Here is a 19996-nt window from a genome sequence, read left to right as displayed (position 1 = left end):
TCAAGGGCGAAGGGGGTATTTTACATCTAAAATTATGGAAAACAACGCAACAAAGACGAAAAAGGTGCCAAAGAGATTCAGTAATCGCCAGCGGTTGTGAATGTGGAGATAGTTACGATTATCTTGTGGGTTAGCAATCAAATATCACAATGGCAGCTCCAAGTTGTAAAGCCATGGAATCGGTGTAGCACCTGCTGGTGCTACAAAGATCTGCGAGTTAAGAATAGCATCAGTGCAACAATGACATCTAGGCTCATCTCTCCAGTGTTACCTTTTCTTCCTTTTGACTTTTTATTTTATTTTGAAATAAACATCCACCCAGCCATATCTTGGCTCGAATTAGGTGGATGGCAAAATGATGAAATGTAGACAAGGAAAAGAAAAGGGAGAAACTACAATGTAGAAAATACGACAAGGTTGGCATTTATGACTAAACTAACTATCCACATTCCAGCATCACACTTACTCTGACCAATGAGAATAAATTGGAATTCCCTAAAATCTAGATTATCTATCAAGACTGATACATGTATCTGATCAACAAATTAGGAGGGTGAAAACATGATTCCCTTGATCATTGCAACACCCCGAATACAAACCTGGAACACCCAGGCTTCAGTTTTTGTCCAAAAGGCCAGTAACAGGTTTTCCAGCAACAGGATGGCTGCTGGAACTCTGTGGGTCTGTTTTTACAACAGGCACCTCTACTTTTGAATATGGTACTTGAGAAACACCATTTACCTGTCCAGGATGGCCAGATGTTTCAGATTTGATTTCCATGGCGTACCTTTCCTCTGCAGGGGAGAATAATCAGGATTAAACTCATCCTAGTCTTAGAAAGCAAAGAGAAAATGATATACCTCGCACAATATACATTCTAGCCTTCCTAGATTTACTAACAGATGTTTCAGTTCTCAGATAAAATAAAAGAAAATAGTTGTATAACCGAGATAGCAAGTCACCAAGTACAACTCTTAAGTCAGACAACGCAAGGCCATGTAAAACCATTCAGTCAGATGTAGAGATGGCAATGGGTACCCGAAACCCGAAACCCGATGGGTTTTTACCCCATTAGGGTACGGGTTTGGGTCAATTTTCATACCCATGGGTTTGTTAATGGGCATAAATCTATACCCGGCGGGTTTATGGGTACGGGTTTGTTCTTATAGTACCCAAACCCGTGAACCCGTGGGTTTTTTAAACCCGACCAAACCTAGTGCATATTGTTATTTTATTTTATAAACGAATAACAAACTTGTTATTCCTTATTTACTTCATAATTTTTATCAATTGATGAATGTATTAGTAGTCGGTGAGAGTGTTGCTTGCTTGCTATTATAGTTTTTACTAGTGTGTATATGTGTGGTGGATGGATAACTAGTGCAAGGTCACTTAATTATACAACTTATTATTTATATTACATTCTCTTTACTAATAATTTTATACCAAATCATGAACTCGTTGTTCATTACATAGATTTTGGATCATGATATCATTAATCATTACGATACTTATTGATTATGAGAAGAACAAGTATATTGGAGATGAAACCCGCGGGTAACCCACGGGTACCCGCTAACCCGATGGGTACGGGTTTGGGCAAAATCTCAAACCCGTCATGGGTACGGGTTTTTTAACGGGCATAGATATTTTTCACGGGTACGGGTTTGGGACGGCAAAACCCATCGGGTTTGTACCCGTTGCCATCTCTAGTCAGATGGATCCATATTATGCATGCTGGCAAGCAAATATAACTAGCAGACTTCTCTTTCTCTTCTTTCTTTTTATAATTAAATAAATTGCACAGTAGGGGCCTACCCTACTGTAATTCCCCTCTCAAAAAGTTATCACTGCCATAAAGTAACAAGATGAGATCACGTGTAAGGATTTTGCATTAGCAATTAGCATGGTGAATAGGAACTTTTGGTGTACCTTTCATTCTTCCGTATGTCACAAGTTTGCGGAGGCAATCACGGAATTCTGTCAGCACAATTCTTTCTTGTTCTGCGTACAGTGCAGATTGGTTTTGGTTGACAGTAACTGTCTGCTGAGGAACAGCATTTTGAGAAGCCGTAAACACTGTATCTTGTTCGTCACACATTTTCTCGAACGCTTGTTCGTCACACATCAGTGCTAGTGTTCCAGGAGACATAGGTCTATTGGACTTCTGATCATCAGCGCAGTTAGGTCTGGATTCTTCTTGATTAGCTTTGCCCGTATGAGTTCCTCTGCTTGAATGGTCATCGATTGATGCTTTTTTATCTGGATCTTGATTATTTCCTTCTCTGTCATGGTTTGTCAATGCTAGGGAACCTGCCCTGTCATCTTCCTTTTGTTCTGCCCTTTCATCTTCCTTCTTGCCAACCCTCTCTTCCTTCGCTTTCCGGTCTGTTATAATTAAAAGATGAGAAGCACATAACCATCCGATTTATGATTGTTTAACCACTTGCCAACTCTTGTGCATTTTCAACAGAAAAAAGACAATCCATAACCTTGACCATGATATGTAGCTTAGTAACCTATAGAGTTAAGGCTTATAGCATCACAGTACTATATGTTAGAGGTAACAGCTGAACATCTAAGCAAAACTCAAATAACACAATAACGATAAGCATCTCACATTATTTTCTGTGTGGAGAGATGAAGCATTAACATTGTCCCTGTAATACTCAAAAGTGTAATAAAGGTGGATAGAGAAAAACTCATTTGTTGTGGCCTCTACTATTCATTGCATGTGATCAACACTAGTTAAGTGAGCAATTAGAACCAAGAAATCCTAAATAACCTATGCATCATGCTGGAGTTTATTTGATTGTGCATATGTGGATAATAAAAATAAAAGTATCAATAGCAACATATTAATGTGCCCACAACATTCAAACCCTAGTTTGAAAACAAAACCATGAAAATGGGGAAGGAAAGGAAGGAATATCATATAATACAAAGTAAATTTATAAATATAAAACTTCATAACACCTTGGTATAACCAAGTAGAATATCCAAACTGAGTAGAAATTCTGCTGTGAAATCGAATTCGAATTCTAGGTTGAAGATTTGGATTCAAAATATAAGAAAGAAAAGGAAAATAACAGCAAAAGAAAAGAAAAAAAGGATAAAAAGCCTACCTGGGCCGCGGGATCTAATTCGGCCCACCCAGGAAAACTACAACGCGCGGCCCATCTAACCTCCCTCAACCGCGCGCACTGCTACTACCGATGACTAGTGGGACCCACGTTGTCAGCGTTTCTGTCGCGCTCGCCGGGACGCTCGTGACTCGCGCGCCTTACTTCACCGCCAAGTGGGACCCGATGCCCCTCTCTTCACGTCGCGCGTGCGCTCTGGCACTGTCATGTGGGCCCTACTCGTCAGGAGCATCTTCCCAACAGAGCATGCCGCGACCGCTTTTGCCGCCGCAGAGATCGCGGAATCCCGGCCGTTGCGGAACTTACCGCGAACCTCGGAGCCATTGACCGGAATCCCCACCTCGGCTTCGTCCCTAGGCACTATAAGAATCTCATCTCTTCTCTCTCCTCCTCAATTTCGCGTGCGCCGCCGCCACACCTTCTCGTAGCTCGACCAACGGCGGGGATTACTTGGCGCTGTCGATTGGGCCTCGGTGTGGCACTGCGACGTTGCGTTGGAGCTCTGGGGGTGTGTTCGTGGTCTCGGTGGTGGCGTCAGTGCTCCGGGGGCGAGCGAATTGCTCGCCGCAGTCGCAGTGTCACCGCAAGTCCACCCTTCACCGTGGGCGGCGGATTCCTCCTTCGCATTTTCCGGTGAGCAAGCACTATTACCTCTGTACTATCGCCTACTACGTATAGGACCGATCGGATTTAAGTTTGGGGGCCGGAATGGCACGCGACCGCTTCACCGGCCATGGCGCCACCGCGGGAGCACAGGCGCCGCCGCGTCCGGCCACCAGGAAGGGCTAGTGCGCAGTGGAGGTGCGCGGACCGTTGATCTTTTATGCAACGGTCGTGATTAGAACAGAGGGTATCGGTTGGGTTGGATCAGCCTGCGCCGTTTGATCAAGATCCAACGAACGGAGGCTGGTCTGGGTGTTTTAAATCTGGGGCCTTGATCTTGGATCCGACGGTGGCATGGGAGAGTTAGGGTTTACCTGGGTCGACTTAATCACGGCCGTCCGTGCCTAATCGATCGGCCCATATTCACGGATACCCCTTCGCCGATCGCTTTTGCATAAGAGACCTTGGGTTATTAGAAAACCAACCCGCCATCCATGCGTCAGTGGCCTGAGTCATGGGAAAAGTTTGGTTTAACCCCCTGCACTTCTTTATATTTGACGCCCAGTCCAGAAAATTAATAAAATCAGGAAAATAGGTTAGAAAATGGTTTTTAGTGCAAATTTAATTGCAGAAACTTGTTTAAATTGTAGAAAATCCATATGAACTCCAAATTGGCCCATTCCAGTTGCTAAGATTTTGTAATTTTATTATCTATCACTCAGAGTCTCTGTTTTGTCATGAAAACAATAATAAAATTTAATTCTCACTTAATCCTATTTTAAGCACATAAAACATTTGGAAATTCATATCTAAAAATCTATAGCTCGAAAAATTATGATTCCTGTTCCTAGGATTTTATTTTAATATGTAGATTATTACTGTGTATTTTATTTATATGTTTGGTGTAATGTTAATTTTTGCTATACTATGTATGTATTGTGTTGATGCGAGTAGACGAGCAGGCTACACAGGATTCTGAGGTTCAACAAGTTGAGATAGCTGAGCAGGAGCTCATTGAAGGCAAGTTGTGCCCTTGATCACTTCTTTTACCCATTCATGTTCTTATTATTCATAATGATCTGCATAGGTTAATTTTGATGGGACCCAATAGGATACCCTAGATTTTGACTATCTTTATACCTTGTTTCACCACTGATTTTACTACTAAAGTTTTGGGTAGTACATGCTATTGCTTTATATGGTTTTGGGTATAAAGGTATTCACTACTCATGATTACACTTGTTATTATTTGTTCATTATTCTATGTTCATGATAAGATCATTATGTTAATGGGAACATGGAGAACCACCCGGGAAAACAGTGCTACCACAAGGGTTTAATGGGACGCCCTTGGCTGATTAACTAGGAAAGCTAGTGGAGGGCTACCTTACCTGAAAGGGGCAAGGGCAGTAGGGGAGTGGTCAGTGTAGGGAGGTCCTTGGGTTGATTTTGCTGCGATGGCGGTCAGACAAGAACCCTGCACTGGAGCTTCCTATAAACTGTAGCGGGTAGTCTGAAGCTAGTGGAACTTTGTAAAGGCCTCGTAGTGGTACCCTGCCTCGCTTCCTTGGTAGAGGTGTATGGAGTCTGATCAACTCCGTGGCAAATGGGTAACACGACTTGTGGGTAAAGATGCGCAACCTCTGCAGAGTGTAAAACTGGTATACTAGCCGTGCTCACGGTCATGAGCGGCTCGGACACTCACATGATTAAAGTATGGAACTTAAACTCAATCTGTCATTTCATTGCATCTGGGATTATTTCATTATTACTTTTATTTATTATTTCTAAGGGTTGGTATTTACTTGTACTTAGTAATTGCTAATAAAATTTTGACCAACTTATAAAAGCAATGCTCAGCTTCAGCCTTTATTTCATTGATCAGCCTTACACTTCATGAACTCCCACCTTTGGTGAGTTCATGCCACATTATTCCCCACAACTTGTTGAGCGATGAACGTATGTGAGCTCACTCTTGCTGTCTCACACCCCCCCACAGGAGAAGAACAGGTGGTTCAGGAGGAGCCACAAGGCGAGGAGTTTGATCTGATCTAGGTGGCGTTTCTCAGTTGACATTGGCGCCAACGATCCTTAGTTCGTTTTATGTTTATTCTTTTATTTTGTATTAAGTCTTCCGCTATGTAATAAATACTCTGATGTTTTATGACATTTATCTCTATACACTCTGTTATTATATATGTTGTCTTCTTGGCGCATGTATGAGATGCACCCGGCTTTGTCCTTTAAAATCGGGTGTGACAGAAGTGGTATCAGAGGAAATGTTGACTGTAGGACGAAACCTAGATAGAAATGGACAAGCCTTACCTACTTATCTCATTCTGATTCACTCTATACTTACCTTACTCTAAATCTCTCTATACTTACCTTGATCCTGTCTCATCTTCTACTGTTCTACTCTGATCATCCTTACCTTTACTACTCTAAGACAAGATGGATTTCAAATATTGGAATCCCTACCCCTATGACATTTTTAAGAGATAGGAGGCCTAAGACCAAAACAAAACTATTTTCTATATTTAAAAATGATGTTTGATTGTTCTGATGATAAATGCTTGATTTGCTTCTTTGATTGATTGAAACATTATAGTTGGGCATCTTAGCATGTACCACTATAAGGTATTGAATTAGCTATGGTAGATAAAACATTAAACTGCTTAGCTAATAAATCCCCCAAAGTAACATGATTCGTAATTACTCGCCTCGTCTACAATTCTTCCTTTCTTACCCTATGTTTCCAACCCAGATGGGCTACCCCTATAGTGTTAGAAGAGAGCACTATAGACGTAATCCTTGGTATGTCATGGTTAAGAAAGGCAAAGGCAGTTTTGCACTGTGCTAAAGGAACCATAGAACTCACCAGTTCCAAAGGAGAAAGATTTGAAGTTGGAATTGCAATAACTACCGTCACTTGACTAGCGACATTCTTAGTAGATGGGAAGTTTGTTGGTGTCAACATCCGTGTGGTTAGAGATTTTCCGGATGTCTTTCCAGAGGAGTTACCAGGGATGCCACCTGATAGAGAAGTTGAGTTTGTTATTGATCTCTTACCTGGAACCGCCCCTATTTCTAAACGACCATATAGAATGTTCGTAGAGGAGTTGAAGGAACTGAAGAAGCAGTTGACGGAGTTACAAGAGGCTGGTTACATTCGTCCGAGTTCCTCGCCTTGGGGAGCACCGGTGTTATTTGTGCAGAAGAAGGATGGATCGCAACGGATGTGTGTGGATTATAGATCTCTTAATGATGTCACGGTGAAGAACAAGTATCTGTTGCCCCGTATTGAGGATTTATTTGATCAGATGAGGGGTGCTAGAGTATTCTCGAAGATTGATCTCCGATCGGGTTACCATCAGATGAAGATTAGACCCTCAGATATTCCTAAGACGGCTTTCTCGACCCGATATGGTTTATATGAGTTCACCATTATGTCATTTGGATTAACTAATGCACCAGCTTATTTTATGGATTTGAAGAATAAGGTGTTCATGATTTGGACAGATTCGTCGTGGTTTTCATCGACGATATTTTTATTTATTCCAAGAGTGAGAGTGAACATGAGGAACATCTGAGGATGGTGCTACAGAAGCTAAGAGATAATCAACTCTATGCCAAGTTCAGTAAATGCGAGTTTTGGATTGACAAGGTGCCATTTCTTGGACATATTATTTCTAATGGAGGAATAGCAGTGGATCCTGCTAAGGTCAAGGAGATTATGGAGTGGAGAGTGCCCACTACAGTTACTGAGATTCGGAGTTTCTTGGGGCTCGCAGGATATTATCGGAGATTTATTGAAGGATTCACTAAGATTGCCAAGCCTATGACATCGCTTCTGGAGAAAGGAAGAGAGTTTAAGTGGGATGACAAATGTCAAGGAAGCTTTGATCAATTGAAGTAGAGATTGATGTCTCCACCAGTGTTGGTAATGCCAGACTTACAGAAAGGATTTGATATCTATTGTGACGCATGTGGCCAAGGATTGAGATGTGTGCTCATGCAAGAAGGACATGTGATCGCTTACGCATCTCGTCAGTTGCGGAAACATGAACTGAACTACCCCACACATGACTTGGAATTGGCAACCTTTGTGCATGCGCTTAAGATTTGGAGACATTATATCATGGGGACCAAGTGCCAAGTGTACACGGATCATAAGAGTTTGAAGTATATATTCGCTCAGAAGGATCTCAACCTTAGGCAACGCCGTTGGTTGGAGCTCATTAAGGATTATGATTTGGAGATTCACTATCATCCAGGCAAGGCGAATTTGGTTGCAGATGCCTTGAGTCGGAAGGAGCATGTTCACTCCGCTTTTGTTGTCCAGCTACCCGATGAATTAGCAAAAGATTTTGAGAAGCTCAACTTGGGAATTGTTACACACAGTGAAGGAGTCACCATCGAGTTGGAACCTACCTTGGAGCAAGAGATTCGTAAAGGTCAGGTTGGTGATGCTAAGATTCAAGAGATTAAGGATCTGATCACGGATGGTCGAGTTCCGGAATTCACGGAGGATGAGCAAGGTACTATATGGTTCAAAGATCGGATATGTGTTCCAGAGATTGATAGCCTCCGTGAGACTATATTGAAAGAAGCTCATGATTCTGATTATTCTATCCACCCTGGTAGCACTAAGATGTATCAAGATTTGAAGCAAAAGTATTGGTGGTATGGACTGAAAAGAGATGTTGCGGCACATGTGGCTAAGTGTGATGTGTGTCAAAGAGTCAAGGCCGAACACCAAAGACAAGCTGGACTATTATACCCATTAAAGATACCCGAGTGGAAGTGGGAAGAGATTGGTATGGATTTTATTACTGGGTTGCCTCACACCTCGAAAGGATATGATTCTATATGGGTTATTATGGATAGCCTAACCAAAGTGGCTCATTTCATTCCGGTCAAGACTACTTATAAGTAATCTCAATTGGTTTAAGTTATATATGGCTCGGATTATGTCTCTACACTGTGTACCAAAGATCGTTTTGGATAGAGGATCACAGTTTACCTCCAGATTTTGGAAAAGTTTTCAAGAGAATGTGGATACAAAGTTGAATTCTAGTTCGGCCATCCTCAGACTGATGGACAGACTGAAGGGACTAATCAAGTATGGGAGGACATGTTGAGAACTTGTGCCCTTCAGCATGGTAGTAGTTGGGACAAGAGTCTACCTTATGCTTAGTTCTCATATAATAATAGTTACCAGGCCAGTCTGAAGATGTCACCGTTCGAGGCTTTATACGGCAGAAATGCAGGACTCCTCTATTTTTGGACCAGACTAGAGGAAGACAAATCTTTGGACCTTAACTTATTCAAGAGGCGGAAGAACAAGTCCGTATAATTTGGGAGGATTTAAGATAGCTCAGACCAGACAAAAGAGCTACGTTGATAACAGAAGAAGACCATTGGAATTTGAGGAAGGAGATCATGTGTACCACAAGGTGTCACCACTTCGTGGTATGAGGAGATTTAAAGTTAAAGGGAAGTTGTCCCCTCGCTTTATTGGACCTTTCTTGATCTTAAAGCGAGTGGGAGAAGTTGCATATCAACTGGAGTTACCTGATCATCTATCCGATGTACATGATGTATTTCATGTGTCTCAGCTAAAGAAGTGCCTCAGGGTACCTGAGGAGCAACTACCAATGGAAGACCTTAGTGTTCAAGATGATCTAACTTATGCTGAGTACCCTATCAAGATTTTGGACACTTTGACTCGAGTTACGAGAAATAAGGTTATAAAGATGTGCAAAGTTCAATGGAGTCACCACGGTGAAGATGAAGCAACGTGGGAAAGAGAAGAAGAGCTTCGTATAGACTTCCCCCATCTTTTCCCTAGATCTTCTTAAATCTCGAGGACGAGATTATTTTTAAGGGGGGTAGGATTTGTAATACTCAAAAGTGTAATAAAGGTGGATAGAGAAAAACTCATTTGTTGTGGCCTCTACTATTCATTGCATGTGATCAACACTAGTTAAGTGAGCAATTAGAACCAAGAAATCCTAAATAACCTATGCATCATGCTGGAGTTTATTTGATTGTGCATATGTGGATAATAAAAATAAAAGTATCAATAGCAACATATTAATGTGCCCACAACATTCAAACCCTAGTTTGAAAACAAAACCATGAAAATGGGGAAGGAAAGGAAGGAATATCATATAATACAAAGTAAATTTATAAATATAAAACTTCATAACACCTTGGTATAACCAAGTAGAATATCCAAACTGAGTAGAAATTCTGCTGTGAAATCGAATTCGAATTCTAGGTTGAAGATTTGGATTCAAAATATAAGAAAGAAAAGGAAAATAACAGCAAAAGAAAAGAAAAAAAGGATAAAAAGCCTACCTGGGCCGCGGGATCTAATTCGGCCCACCCAGGAAAACTACAACGCGCGGCCCATCTAACCTCCCTCAACCGCGCGCACTGCTACTACCGATGACTAGTGGGACCCACGTTGTCAGCGTTTCTGTCGCGCTCGCCGGGACGCTCGTGACTCGCGCGCCTTACTTCACCGCCAAGTGGGACCCGATGCCCCTCTCTTCACGTCGCGCGTGCGCTCTGGCACTGTCATGTGGGCCCTACTCGTCAGGAGCATCTTCCCAACAGAGCATGCCGCGACCGCTTTTGCCGCCGCAGAGATCGCGGAATCCCGGCCGTTGCGGAACTTACCGCGAACCTCGGAGCCATTGACCGGAATCCCCACCTCGGCTTCGTCCCTAGGCACTATAAGAATCTCATCTCTTCTCTCTCCTCCTCAATTTCGCGTGCGCCGCCGCCACACCTTCTCGTAGCTCGACCAACGGCGGGGATTACTTGGCGCTGTCGATTGGGCCTCGGTGTGGCACTGCGACGTTGCGTTGGAGCTCTGGGGGTGTGTTCGTGGTCTCGGTGGTGGCGTCAGTGCTCCGGGGGCGAGCGAATTGCTCGCCGCAGTCGCAGTGTCACCGCAAGTCCACCCTTCACCGTGGGCGGCGGATTCCTCCTTCGCATTTTCCGGTGAGCAAGCACTATTACCTCTGTACTATCGCCTACTACGTATAGGACCGATCGGATTTAAGTTTGGGGGCCGGAATGGCACGCGACCGCTTCACCGGCCATGGCGCCACCGCGGGAGCACAGGCGCCGCCGCGTCCGGCCACCAGGAAGGGCTAGTGCGCAGTGGAGGTGCGCGGACCGTTGATCTTTTATGCAACGGTCGTGATTAGAACAGAGGGTATCGGTTGGGTTGGATCAGCCTGCGCCGTTTGATCAAGATCCAACGAACGGAGGCTGGTCTGGGTGTTTTAAATCTGGGGCCTTGATCTTGGATCCGACGGTGGCATGGGAGAGTTAGGGTTTACCTGGGTCGACTTAATCACGGCCGTCCGTGCCTAATCGATCGGCCCATATTCACGGATACCCCTTCGCCGATCGCTTTTGCATAAGAGACCTTGGGTTATTAGAAAACCAACCCGCCATCCATGCGTCAGTGGCCTGAGTCATGGGAAAAGTTTGGTTTAACCCCCTGCACTTCTTTATATTTGACGCCCAGTCCAGAAAATTAATAAAATCAGGAAAATAGGTTAGAAAATGGTTTTTAGTGCAAATTTAATTGCAGAAACTTGTTTAAATTGTAGAAAATCCATATGAACTCCAAATTGGCCCATTCCAGTTGCTAAGATTTTGTAATTTTATTATCTATCACTCAGAGTCTCTGTTTTGTCATGAAAACAATAATAAAATTTAATTCTCACTTAATCCTATTTTAAGCACATAAAACATTTGGAAATTCATATCTAAAAATCTATAGCTCGAAAAATTATGATTCCTGTTCCTAGGATTTTATTTTAATATGTAGATTATTACTGTGTATTTTATTTATATGTTTGGTGTAATGTTAATTTTTGCTATACTATGTATGTATTGTGTTGATGCGAGTAGACGAGCAGGCTACACAGGATTCTGAGGTTCAACAAGTTGAGATAGCTGAGCAGGAGCTCATTGAAGGCAAGTTGTGCCCTTGATCACTTCTTTTACCCATTCATGTTCTTATTATTCATAATGATCTGCATAGGTTAATTTTGATGGGACCCAATAGGATACCCTAGATTTTGACTATCTTTATACCTTGTTTCACCACTGATTTTACTACTAAAGTTTTGGGTAGTACATGCTATTGCTTTATATGGTTTTGGGTATAAAGGTATTCACTACTCATGATTACACTTGTTATTATTTGTTCATTATTCTATGTTCATGATAAGATCATTATGTTAATGGGAACATGGAGAACCACCCGGGAAAACAGTGCTACCACAAGGGTTTAATGGGACGCCCTTGGCTGATTAACTAGGAAAGCTAGTGGAGGGCTACCTTACCTGAAAGGGGCAAGGGCAGTAGGGGAGTGGTCAGTGTAGGGAGGTCCTTGGGTTGATTTTGCTGCGATGGCGGTCAGACAAGAACCCTGCACTGGAGCTTCCTATAAACTGTAGCGGGTAGTCTGAAGCTAGTGGAACTTTGTAAAGGCCTCGTAGTGGTACCCTGCCTCGCTTCCTTGGTAGAGGTGTATGGAGTCTGATCAACTCCGTGGCAAATGGGTAACACGACTTGTGGGTAAAGATGCGCAACCTCTGCAGAGTGTAAAACTGGTATACTAGCCGTGCTCACGGTCATGAGCGGCTCGGACACTCACATGATTAAAGTATGGAACTTAAACTCAATCTGTCATTTCATTGCATCTGGGATTATTTCATTATTACTTTTATTTATTATTTCTAAGGGTTGGTATTTACTTGTACTTAGTAATTGCTAATAAAATTTTGACCAACTTATAAAAGCAATGCTCAGCTTCAGCCTTTATTTCATTGATCAGCCTTACACTTCATGAACTCCCACCTTTGGTGAGTTCATGCCACATTATTCCCCACAACTTGTTGAGCGATGAACGTATGTGAGCTCACTCTTGCTGTCTCACACCCCCCCCCACAGGAGAAGAACAGGTGGTTCAGGAGGAGCCACAAGGCGAGGAGTTTGATCTGATCTAGGTGGCGTTTCTCAGTTGACATTGGCGCCAACGATCCTTAGTTCGTTTTATGTTTATTCTTTTATTTTGTATTAAGTCTTCCGCTATGTAATAAATACTCTGATGTTTTATGACATTTATCTCTATACACTCTGTTATTATATATGTTGTCTTCTTGGCGCATGTATGAGATGCACCCGGCTTTGTCCTTTAAAATCGGGTGTGACAGTCCCTAACTCCCTATATCTTATCTTCTGGTTGTTGTCAAACTTTGATAAAGCATTTCACCACCATCCAAATTCCAGGTTCAAGAAATGATGTAAAGTTGAAACAAGTGCAAGTCAAAAAAACAAAGATCGAATCCAACTTTGAAGCAAGAGAAGGAAAAGAACAACTTGCATCTACATGGGAAAAGTTAATATTGAAACAAACGGGTGCTGATCTATGTGAGTTACTTCACTGTATATCAACAAGATGACTCATGGATACAAAACCGAATGTCGCTTCCTGTTTCTAAGTCGCAAAAGGTTAAATCAGCATAAAGACAAGAGCAGTACCAGCATATGTTTTGGCGGCTTCTCCTGATACCACCACTAAAAGCTTGCATAGCTCCTTTACGTCCTCTGCTTGGACAATGTCTGCTAAAAGGGGCCTGAAGTGGGATGGCACAAGCCCGTCAATAGAAAACAGATCTGGTAGGCATTCTATGAAACTGTTATATGGCTGATGAATAGTTACCTGTAGGTAACTTTAAAGGGGCCCAGAGTTGGAGGATGTGCAGACTGGCTTATTGGAATTGAACCATCAGGCACTGCATTTTTCTGATAAATGGACTGATTAAAGTGTGAAGTACATACAACTAGTTTCAACAGAGTCTCATAATAACTGCTGCTCCAAGTAGCTTTGTCTTATCGCCTTGCCAAAAGTCCATCTTAATTTGCAATTATGTTCTAAATAATTCGAAGTTGTCCCACGAAAATAGAAAAAAAATGACTTTCGTAAGGTATATTTGTCTATAAAAAACTCAACTGGTGAGGGAAAGACCGCCCAACAGCTATGCACTAAGAAGAAACCTCAGCAAAGCCGGCTGAAAAAACCTGCCCAACAACTTTTTTTCTGGGGGACAGAGAATTTTATTTGGGTGCAAGGCAGGAATTTTGAACCCCAGCTGGCTGCCAGCTGCTACCATTTATATACTCAGTGACCAACCACTGGACTACTAGTGTGCTTGGCTGCTTGCACATTTATCTACTAGAAGTAGAGTATAAGGAGCTAACGCTAAAGGTCTGTCACACTACTTTGTCGCGTAAAAGGAGAAGTTTTGAGATGTTATTCATCAGTTCAATTCATGGAATAAAATTCACTCCTAGTGATGGAACAAAGCACTTCAAGCTCCCGAAGACAATAAGGCAAGAACACAAAGCCATGCCCAGATAAAGAAATGCGGCAAAAAAAGTGCAAGTTAAAGTCTTAAAGCATGGACATTACCTGAGGTATGTGACAATTCCTGTGCGCTGCATGTTCCTTGTTTGAATGGTCAAGTGAAGGATCAATATGTTTCCTCTTCCTTGACGTGGAGGGAGAAGGGAATCCTGTGGTTCCAATAGCACCATTTACAGCTGCATTTGTCGCCTGCTGAATGTTAATTGCATTTTTATGATCCCCTTGGAAAAGATTTCTTCTCTCTTCACTTCCTTCAAAATTCTTGCAATCCATACACTTGCAGTTTTCAGAGCATAGTATATTAGCTTGGAAGCACTCACAGTACTTCTTGAGGCATCCTGACTTCTTGCAATGGCACCCTTTATTATGCTTCCCTACTAAAGGGAGATCACTAGACACCTCCTAGCAATTTCATGGACTAGAATTAATGCCACATGTCATGGCAGCACAATAACTTGGTCCAAATTAAATGCAATAATGACATAATTTCAGTATTTGATAGTAAATAGAATAGGGTTAGGCCGTTAGGGGTCTAAGCCTAAGGTTAGTATAAAGGCGTATTTAATTTATCAAGATCTCATCAGTTCGCAATTAGTATTGCTAGCTATGAATAGCAAGAGAAAATATGGATGTGACCTTCCTATTGAAAAAAATATTCCTTTTCAACTAAACATACTGCATATGTCCTACAGTCTAAATTTCTTGTTACTTAACAATACAGTCTCTGATGCACCCCTTCTACCATCATTTCTCTAAGAATACACTATAGAAAATCAATAACATTATAATTACACTGAAGCACTTTTGCTGGTGAATCCATGAATGTTGTTTTTTGACAAATATAAGTAGATTTTGTGCAGAGATGAACAAATCATAAATATTGATTTATTCTAGAACAGCTTATTTTTTGGCTGGAGGTGCACTTCATATTAGTATAAGCGGAAGGAAACAAAACATACACTTCTTTATGAGGGCAGAGGTGGCAAACATTTTGCAGGGAAGACTGAATATTGGACTTTTCACAAACCTTGTATTCTTCCTACTTTCCCAGGATTAATTTTTACAGGAAGCTTATCCATAATAGTTTAATAAAAAGACAAGAGCTCGATTAAGGTTCAACAACAGCAAATTTCCATCTCAGACAATGCCAAATATGGTATGTTGGTTTTAACTTTGAGGATTTCAATCTGGATTTACAAAATTCCAAGCACACAAAAATCTAACTACATTGATAAACATTTCCAAAGAGGCATGATGCTTCAGTAACTTATAGAGAAAATGAAGAGAAAATGAGTTACAGGCATGAATTCTTTAAAAAAAATGAAGATGTCAGGTTTTATCAGGAAACTTCTGGTATAGATTTAGTGCAATGTTCTCTTTTTTCCTTCAGCTAGAATAGTGTTTAAATTCAAATCATCTCAATTAGAATAAACTATGACTTCAAAAATGGGCATGGAGTCATGGACAATGCTATAAGTATTGAAACTCAAAGGAAAAAAATAGCAATAAATGTTCCTTTAGAAAGTAACTACACGAACAATATTTGGACCACAGAACATACATTATTCCTATTCGTATGTGGACTGCTCCCGATCTTAGGCCTAAAAGCATCTGGATTACGCTCCAATGTAGCTTCAATAGCTTCACGTCTGGCAACCTCATTCTCAGGATTATTAAAACAGTTGGTGCAGTTGCAACCATCACAGTGAGTACCAGAAGCGAAGCATTCACAGTATCTGTAAGGAACCATAAAAAGATTTCAGATGGATATGTATACACTGTACACAAGATGTCCAGCTGGAAAAAAATATCAAAACCACAGTACATTCTTTTACTTAAAAAGTGAGGTGGGATGACTTTAATAGTTCAATGTGGAGGTCAAAACAATGACACACTGTATAGATCTGTAAATGGATGCACAGAGTCAGAAATTAGGGTTTTGGAGACGATATGAAGAACTGAAAAATGCTGGAAAGATTACTGAAATTATTAATATTGCAATTACTAGTACTCATCTAACCTACATTTAAATGTATGTATCTACTTAATGAATAACCAAACAACATAAGGTGTTTGCTCTACTCGTCTGAGTGTGTTACATAGCTTATAATTCTAGTCCAAGTGGTAAGTGCATCTCCGCATTTGCAGGGGGAGGGGAGGGGGGAGGTTTTTTCTAAGTGTCAAGTGTGAACTTTATTTATTTTGAAATCACAAAGAAATTTCAGTGATAATGCCATAGCTCAAGAAGACCCACGTCTATAATGCCATATAAATATTAAATAATCCCTCCGTCTAGGAGTGATAAGCATATTTTTGACTATCCATAAACGTGCATGAAGTTCCTTGTCGCTTTTAAATCAAGTCAAAGAATCCATATCGATAAAAGGAGAACACTATCCACATGTGAAAACGTCCTTTGCAATATTTTATTCTTCTCAAGCTAAGGGTAGAACCTGACTTACAACTTCAAACATCTGGAGTTCCTGCAGTTGCAGCACTTTTTCTTCGTGGGAGTGCTATCTTTCCCTTCGTAAAGTCTTGCCCACGGTTTTGGTGAGTCTGGTTTCCTACATTACAAGGTCCCAAAGCATAATTAGAACACGGAGCAAGATGCAAATTTCAAAGAGAGAACTTGAAATATTTGGATCGACAGGGAGAGAATGCACTGAAACTTTCCTAGAATTGTTAGTTTAAGATCAAGAAACCCATCTAACGCAAATACGTGTCTTCGTTTCCGAGGAATGACAAATTGACAAGCCCACGGTAAAATTTGGAAACTCCCTCGTGGTGACGCTAAGGAAATCAGAAACGCTCGCATGTTCAGCATATGAATCAAGACGACAACAGGCTCAGTGATCGAGCAAAATGAGCCCCGCACCAAACAGAGAGGCGGAAGTTTCAAAACTTCTAAATCTCAGAACGGGGGCACTCACAAGGGAACGGCGACCGGGGGACGCTGGACTGGCTGTGGCGGCATCGGACGGAGCTGCGGTACAGGGACCGCCAGCGGCACCGCGTGCCGCGGCACATGACCCACCACCGGATGCGGGCGCATCACCGGCAGCGCCCGCTGGTGCAGCTGCTGCGGCACCACCATCGGCACGGCAGCCCTCACGTGCTGCGGATGCTGGAACCCCGCGGGCAACGCCCTCGGCTGAAGAGCCCTAGACACGGCGGCCGCCGCTGCCGCCATCGCGGGGTTCCCCGCCAACGCCGCCGAGTTGAAGTCCAGCTGCCTTACCAGCTTCTTGATTGGCGGCTGCATGGACGCTGCGGGCATGGGAGGCCTCTGCGGCGGGCCTCCACCGCCCTGCTCCTTGCCCGCCATCTACTGAACCCAACCCGGCAGCTACAGGATCAAAGCGCCTCCGCCCACCGGTAACGTCAGTACAAACCCAATTCGCGGCGGCCGCGAGGACCCGCGGCGGGATCGCGGCCGCCGGCTCTAGATCGAAGGGGGCGGAGGGACGCCCCCCAGCCCGAGTGCGGGGTGGCGGCGCTCGCCACGAGCTCCGACGCGTGTTTGCGGCGGAGGGGAATGGCGGGTTTCGAGAGAGCCGGGGTGGGGGGATTAGTGGATTTTCCCTCTCCCTGCTGCTCTCGACCTCGACTCCCCTCTTCTCTTCTCTTCTCTTCTCTCTCTTGCCACCTCTCCCCTTTTCTTTCTCTCCCACACTTCCCTTTCGAAATCAAATTCATATTCTACGGCGGATCCGAGAGACGACCCGCCATCCGACGGCGGAGGCGCGGCTGGGCTGCATCCTGCGGCTCGAATTCATAGATGTGGGGTTGTTGGTCCGCTCGCCGTTCGATTCGACGGGTTCGTAGTTGTTCGCCTCGCCTTAGGCGCACGCGGCGTCCACTGCTGACACGTGGGCCACAGGGACGAGGACCCGGTGGGGCTGCGCAGTCGGTGTGAGGGTGCGGTGCGGATGCGGCGGCGGGGTCTCTGCCGCGCAATGTGATCCATCCTGTCCTATTCTCTCTCTGGGAAAAGCACCGGGGGAGTTCACGTAGATTGTGTCTCATGAGTCATGACACATGGGACCATGAAATGTGTGTCCCCACATGTCGGTCCGTTTCATCTGGATTCACGGGAAGGTATATTTTATAGCTTGCTCGCGTGCTTTACTTGCGCGAGGATTTTTAAAAGATGTGGCTAGTCTTCGGTTTCAGTGGAGGCCGTGGTGAGCGCCATTTTTAGTTGGTGGGTCTTCTGTGTATCTTCCCGGCCATTTCTTCTTTCGCGACTCGGAAGGAAAGGTAGCTTCTAGTAGGCACGCTTAAAGTTCCATTTTATCAGTAAGGAAATCTAATTTTGTGCTGATATTTTAGATAGTGGGAAGTGGGTTTTGACGTACTCGATTTAATTGTGTAAAAAAAGAATGCAGGCATAAAGGATTTGTGTGTTCACTGGCCATGAAGAATAAAATATAGGACTTGTTTGGATCTAATGTGCTTAGTAAAGTAGCACGAATTGAGAAACTAAACTGATATTGGGCGTTAAAGTTTAACACTTCATTTTTAACATGTTTTTAGTACTCCTCTTTGGATCTCTAAATACTAAAGTTTAAACAAAAGTGTAGTACTAAATTTTAGCACCATAGATCCAAACAGGCTTATAATTATAGTGTCAATAACAAAACCATCATGACATTGGGACGTGTGGCCATGAAATTGAAAGTTCGAAAGCCAACTAGAGCTATGGGTCAGATTTAGGACAAATATTCATGCGTTGGTATTAGAAGGAAAGTTTTTAATTAATATGGTTATGTAGTGTCATGAGGTGATAACTAACAATATACATGTGTTAGAAAATTCTAGTGATAGTCAACAAAGTTTTCTGCAGGGTCTAGCAGCTCTTTGGAACTCCCTATATTGCATTAAGAACGTATAGCTATTGAACATCAATGTTTCATGCAACGTTTGTGCTCACTGCTACACTAGAAAACTCTAGTCTTGTTCCTTAAAACCTGAACGAGTTTGGAGCTACCTCCGCACTCGGCGGAACTTTCGTCCATTCACGTCTCGACGCGTGGCGGTGTGTGTGCAGACCTCTCGGACGCGAAATCTCCATTTCGACTCAGCGGAGAGCGAGAGTTGCGTCCGCCTTCTATTTCCTCCTTGTGCTGGCGCTCCATCGTCGTAGGGAGGCCTCTCCTGCTACCGTGCTGGCCCACCCTAGGCCTCTCCCAGCAGCGGACTTCACGAATATCACTATAAAAGGGAGGGGCTGGCCTCCAAGCAAAGGGGATGGACCGGTCCAAATGAGAGAGCACTTGGGGCAACCAAACGCCTTCACGCGGACACAAACCCACAAGGACGAGTATGAGGAGGAGGAGCGCCGACAAGGACCAGTAGGCCGAAGCTCCGCCAAGCCAAGACTTAGCTAGGATTATACCATGCAGCTTCTAAGCTCCACTTTCACCACGAAAAAAAGACTTGGGAGCCTCTCCCTCTCTCGACCGTTTGTAACCCCTATTACAAGTTTGATCATCAATGGTGCTGGTAGTGCATGCCACCAATGACTGGAAGTAGGGATATCCTGCCTGAACCAGTATAAACCTAGCGCCCTCTGCGTGCACCCTCTGGAGCCTAAAATGTGTATAATAAATTTACTAGTCGGAGCGAGATACGAAACACCGACAATAAGTGTATCTTGACCTACAACCATCATCTTAGCCTTTGCGCCGTAGTCCTGAGTTTGTGTCCTAAGTTGAGTTAGGTTGCTCGTTTAGATTTGATTTGATTCAGTTTAATCCTTTCATCCGCTGCGATCCTACATATT

General features: G+C 43.2%; 1 protein-coding gene across 1 annotated transcript; it reads right to left on the bottom strand.

Moving 5' to 3' along the window:
* Positions 1-267: 267 nt before the first annotated feature.
* On the bottom strand, positions 268-17878 carry LOC103636625 (protein tesmin/TSO1-like CXC 5). The gene is made up of 8 exons (XM_008658981.3): positions 17142-17878; positions 16671-16775; positions 15770-15944; positions 14254-14610; positions 13504-13586; positions 13323-13417; positions 1933-2388; positions 268-794 (listed from the first exon to the last, which is right to left on the bottom strand). The coding sequence occupies exons 1-8, from the start codon at positions 17534-17536 to the stop codon at positions 616-618; spliced, it is 1845 nt and encodes a 614-aa protein (XP_008657203.1). The 5' UTR covers positions 17537-17878; the 3' UTR covers positions 268-615.
* Between the last annotated feature and the right edge of the window lie 2118 nt (positions 17879-19996).

This window comes from Zea mays, chromosome 8 (assembly GCF_902167145.1).
Source record: "Zea mays cultivar B73 chromosome 8, Zm-B73-REFERENCE-NAM-5.0, whole genome shotgun sequence".
NCBI classification, from domain to species: Eukaryota; Viridiplantae; Streptophyta; class Magnoliopsida; order Poales; family Poaceae; genus Zea; species Zea mays.
This window is presented reverse-complemented; position numbering and strand designations above follow the sequence as displayed.

What these genes read in the sequence shown, in the direction of transcription:
- LOC103636625 (XM_008658981.3), bottom strand. Translation starts at nt 17,536, where the DNA reads ATGGCGGGCAAGGAGCAGGGCGGTGGAGGCCCGCCGCAGAGGCCTCCC. An exon ending in CACATACGAATAGGAATAAT is followed by an intron (nt 14,611 to 15,769) that starts GTATGTTCTGTG and finishes TGAAATTGCTAG; the next exon opens with GAGGTGTCTAGTGATCTCCC. An exon ending in GGAATTGTCACATACCTCAG is followed by an intron (nt 13,587 to 14,253) that starts GTAATGTCCATG and finishes TCCATTTATCAG; the next exon opens with AAAAATGCAGTGCCTGATGG.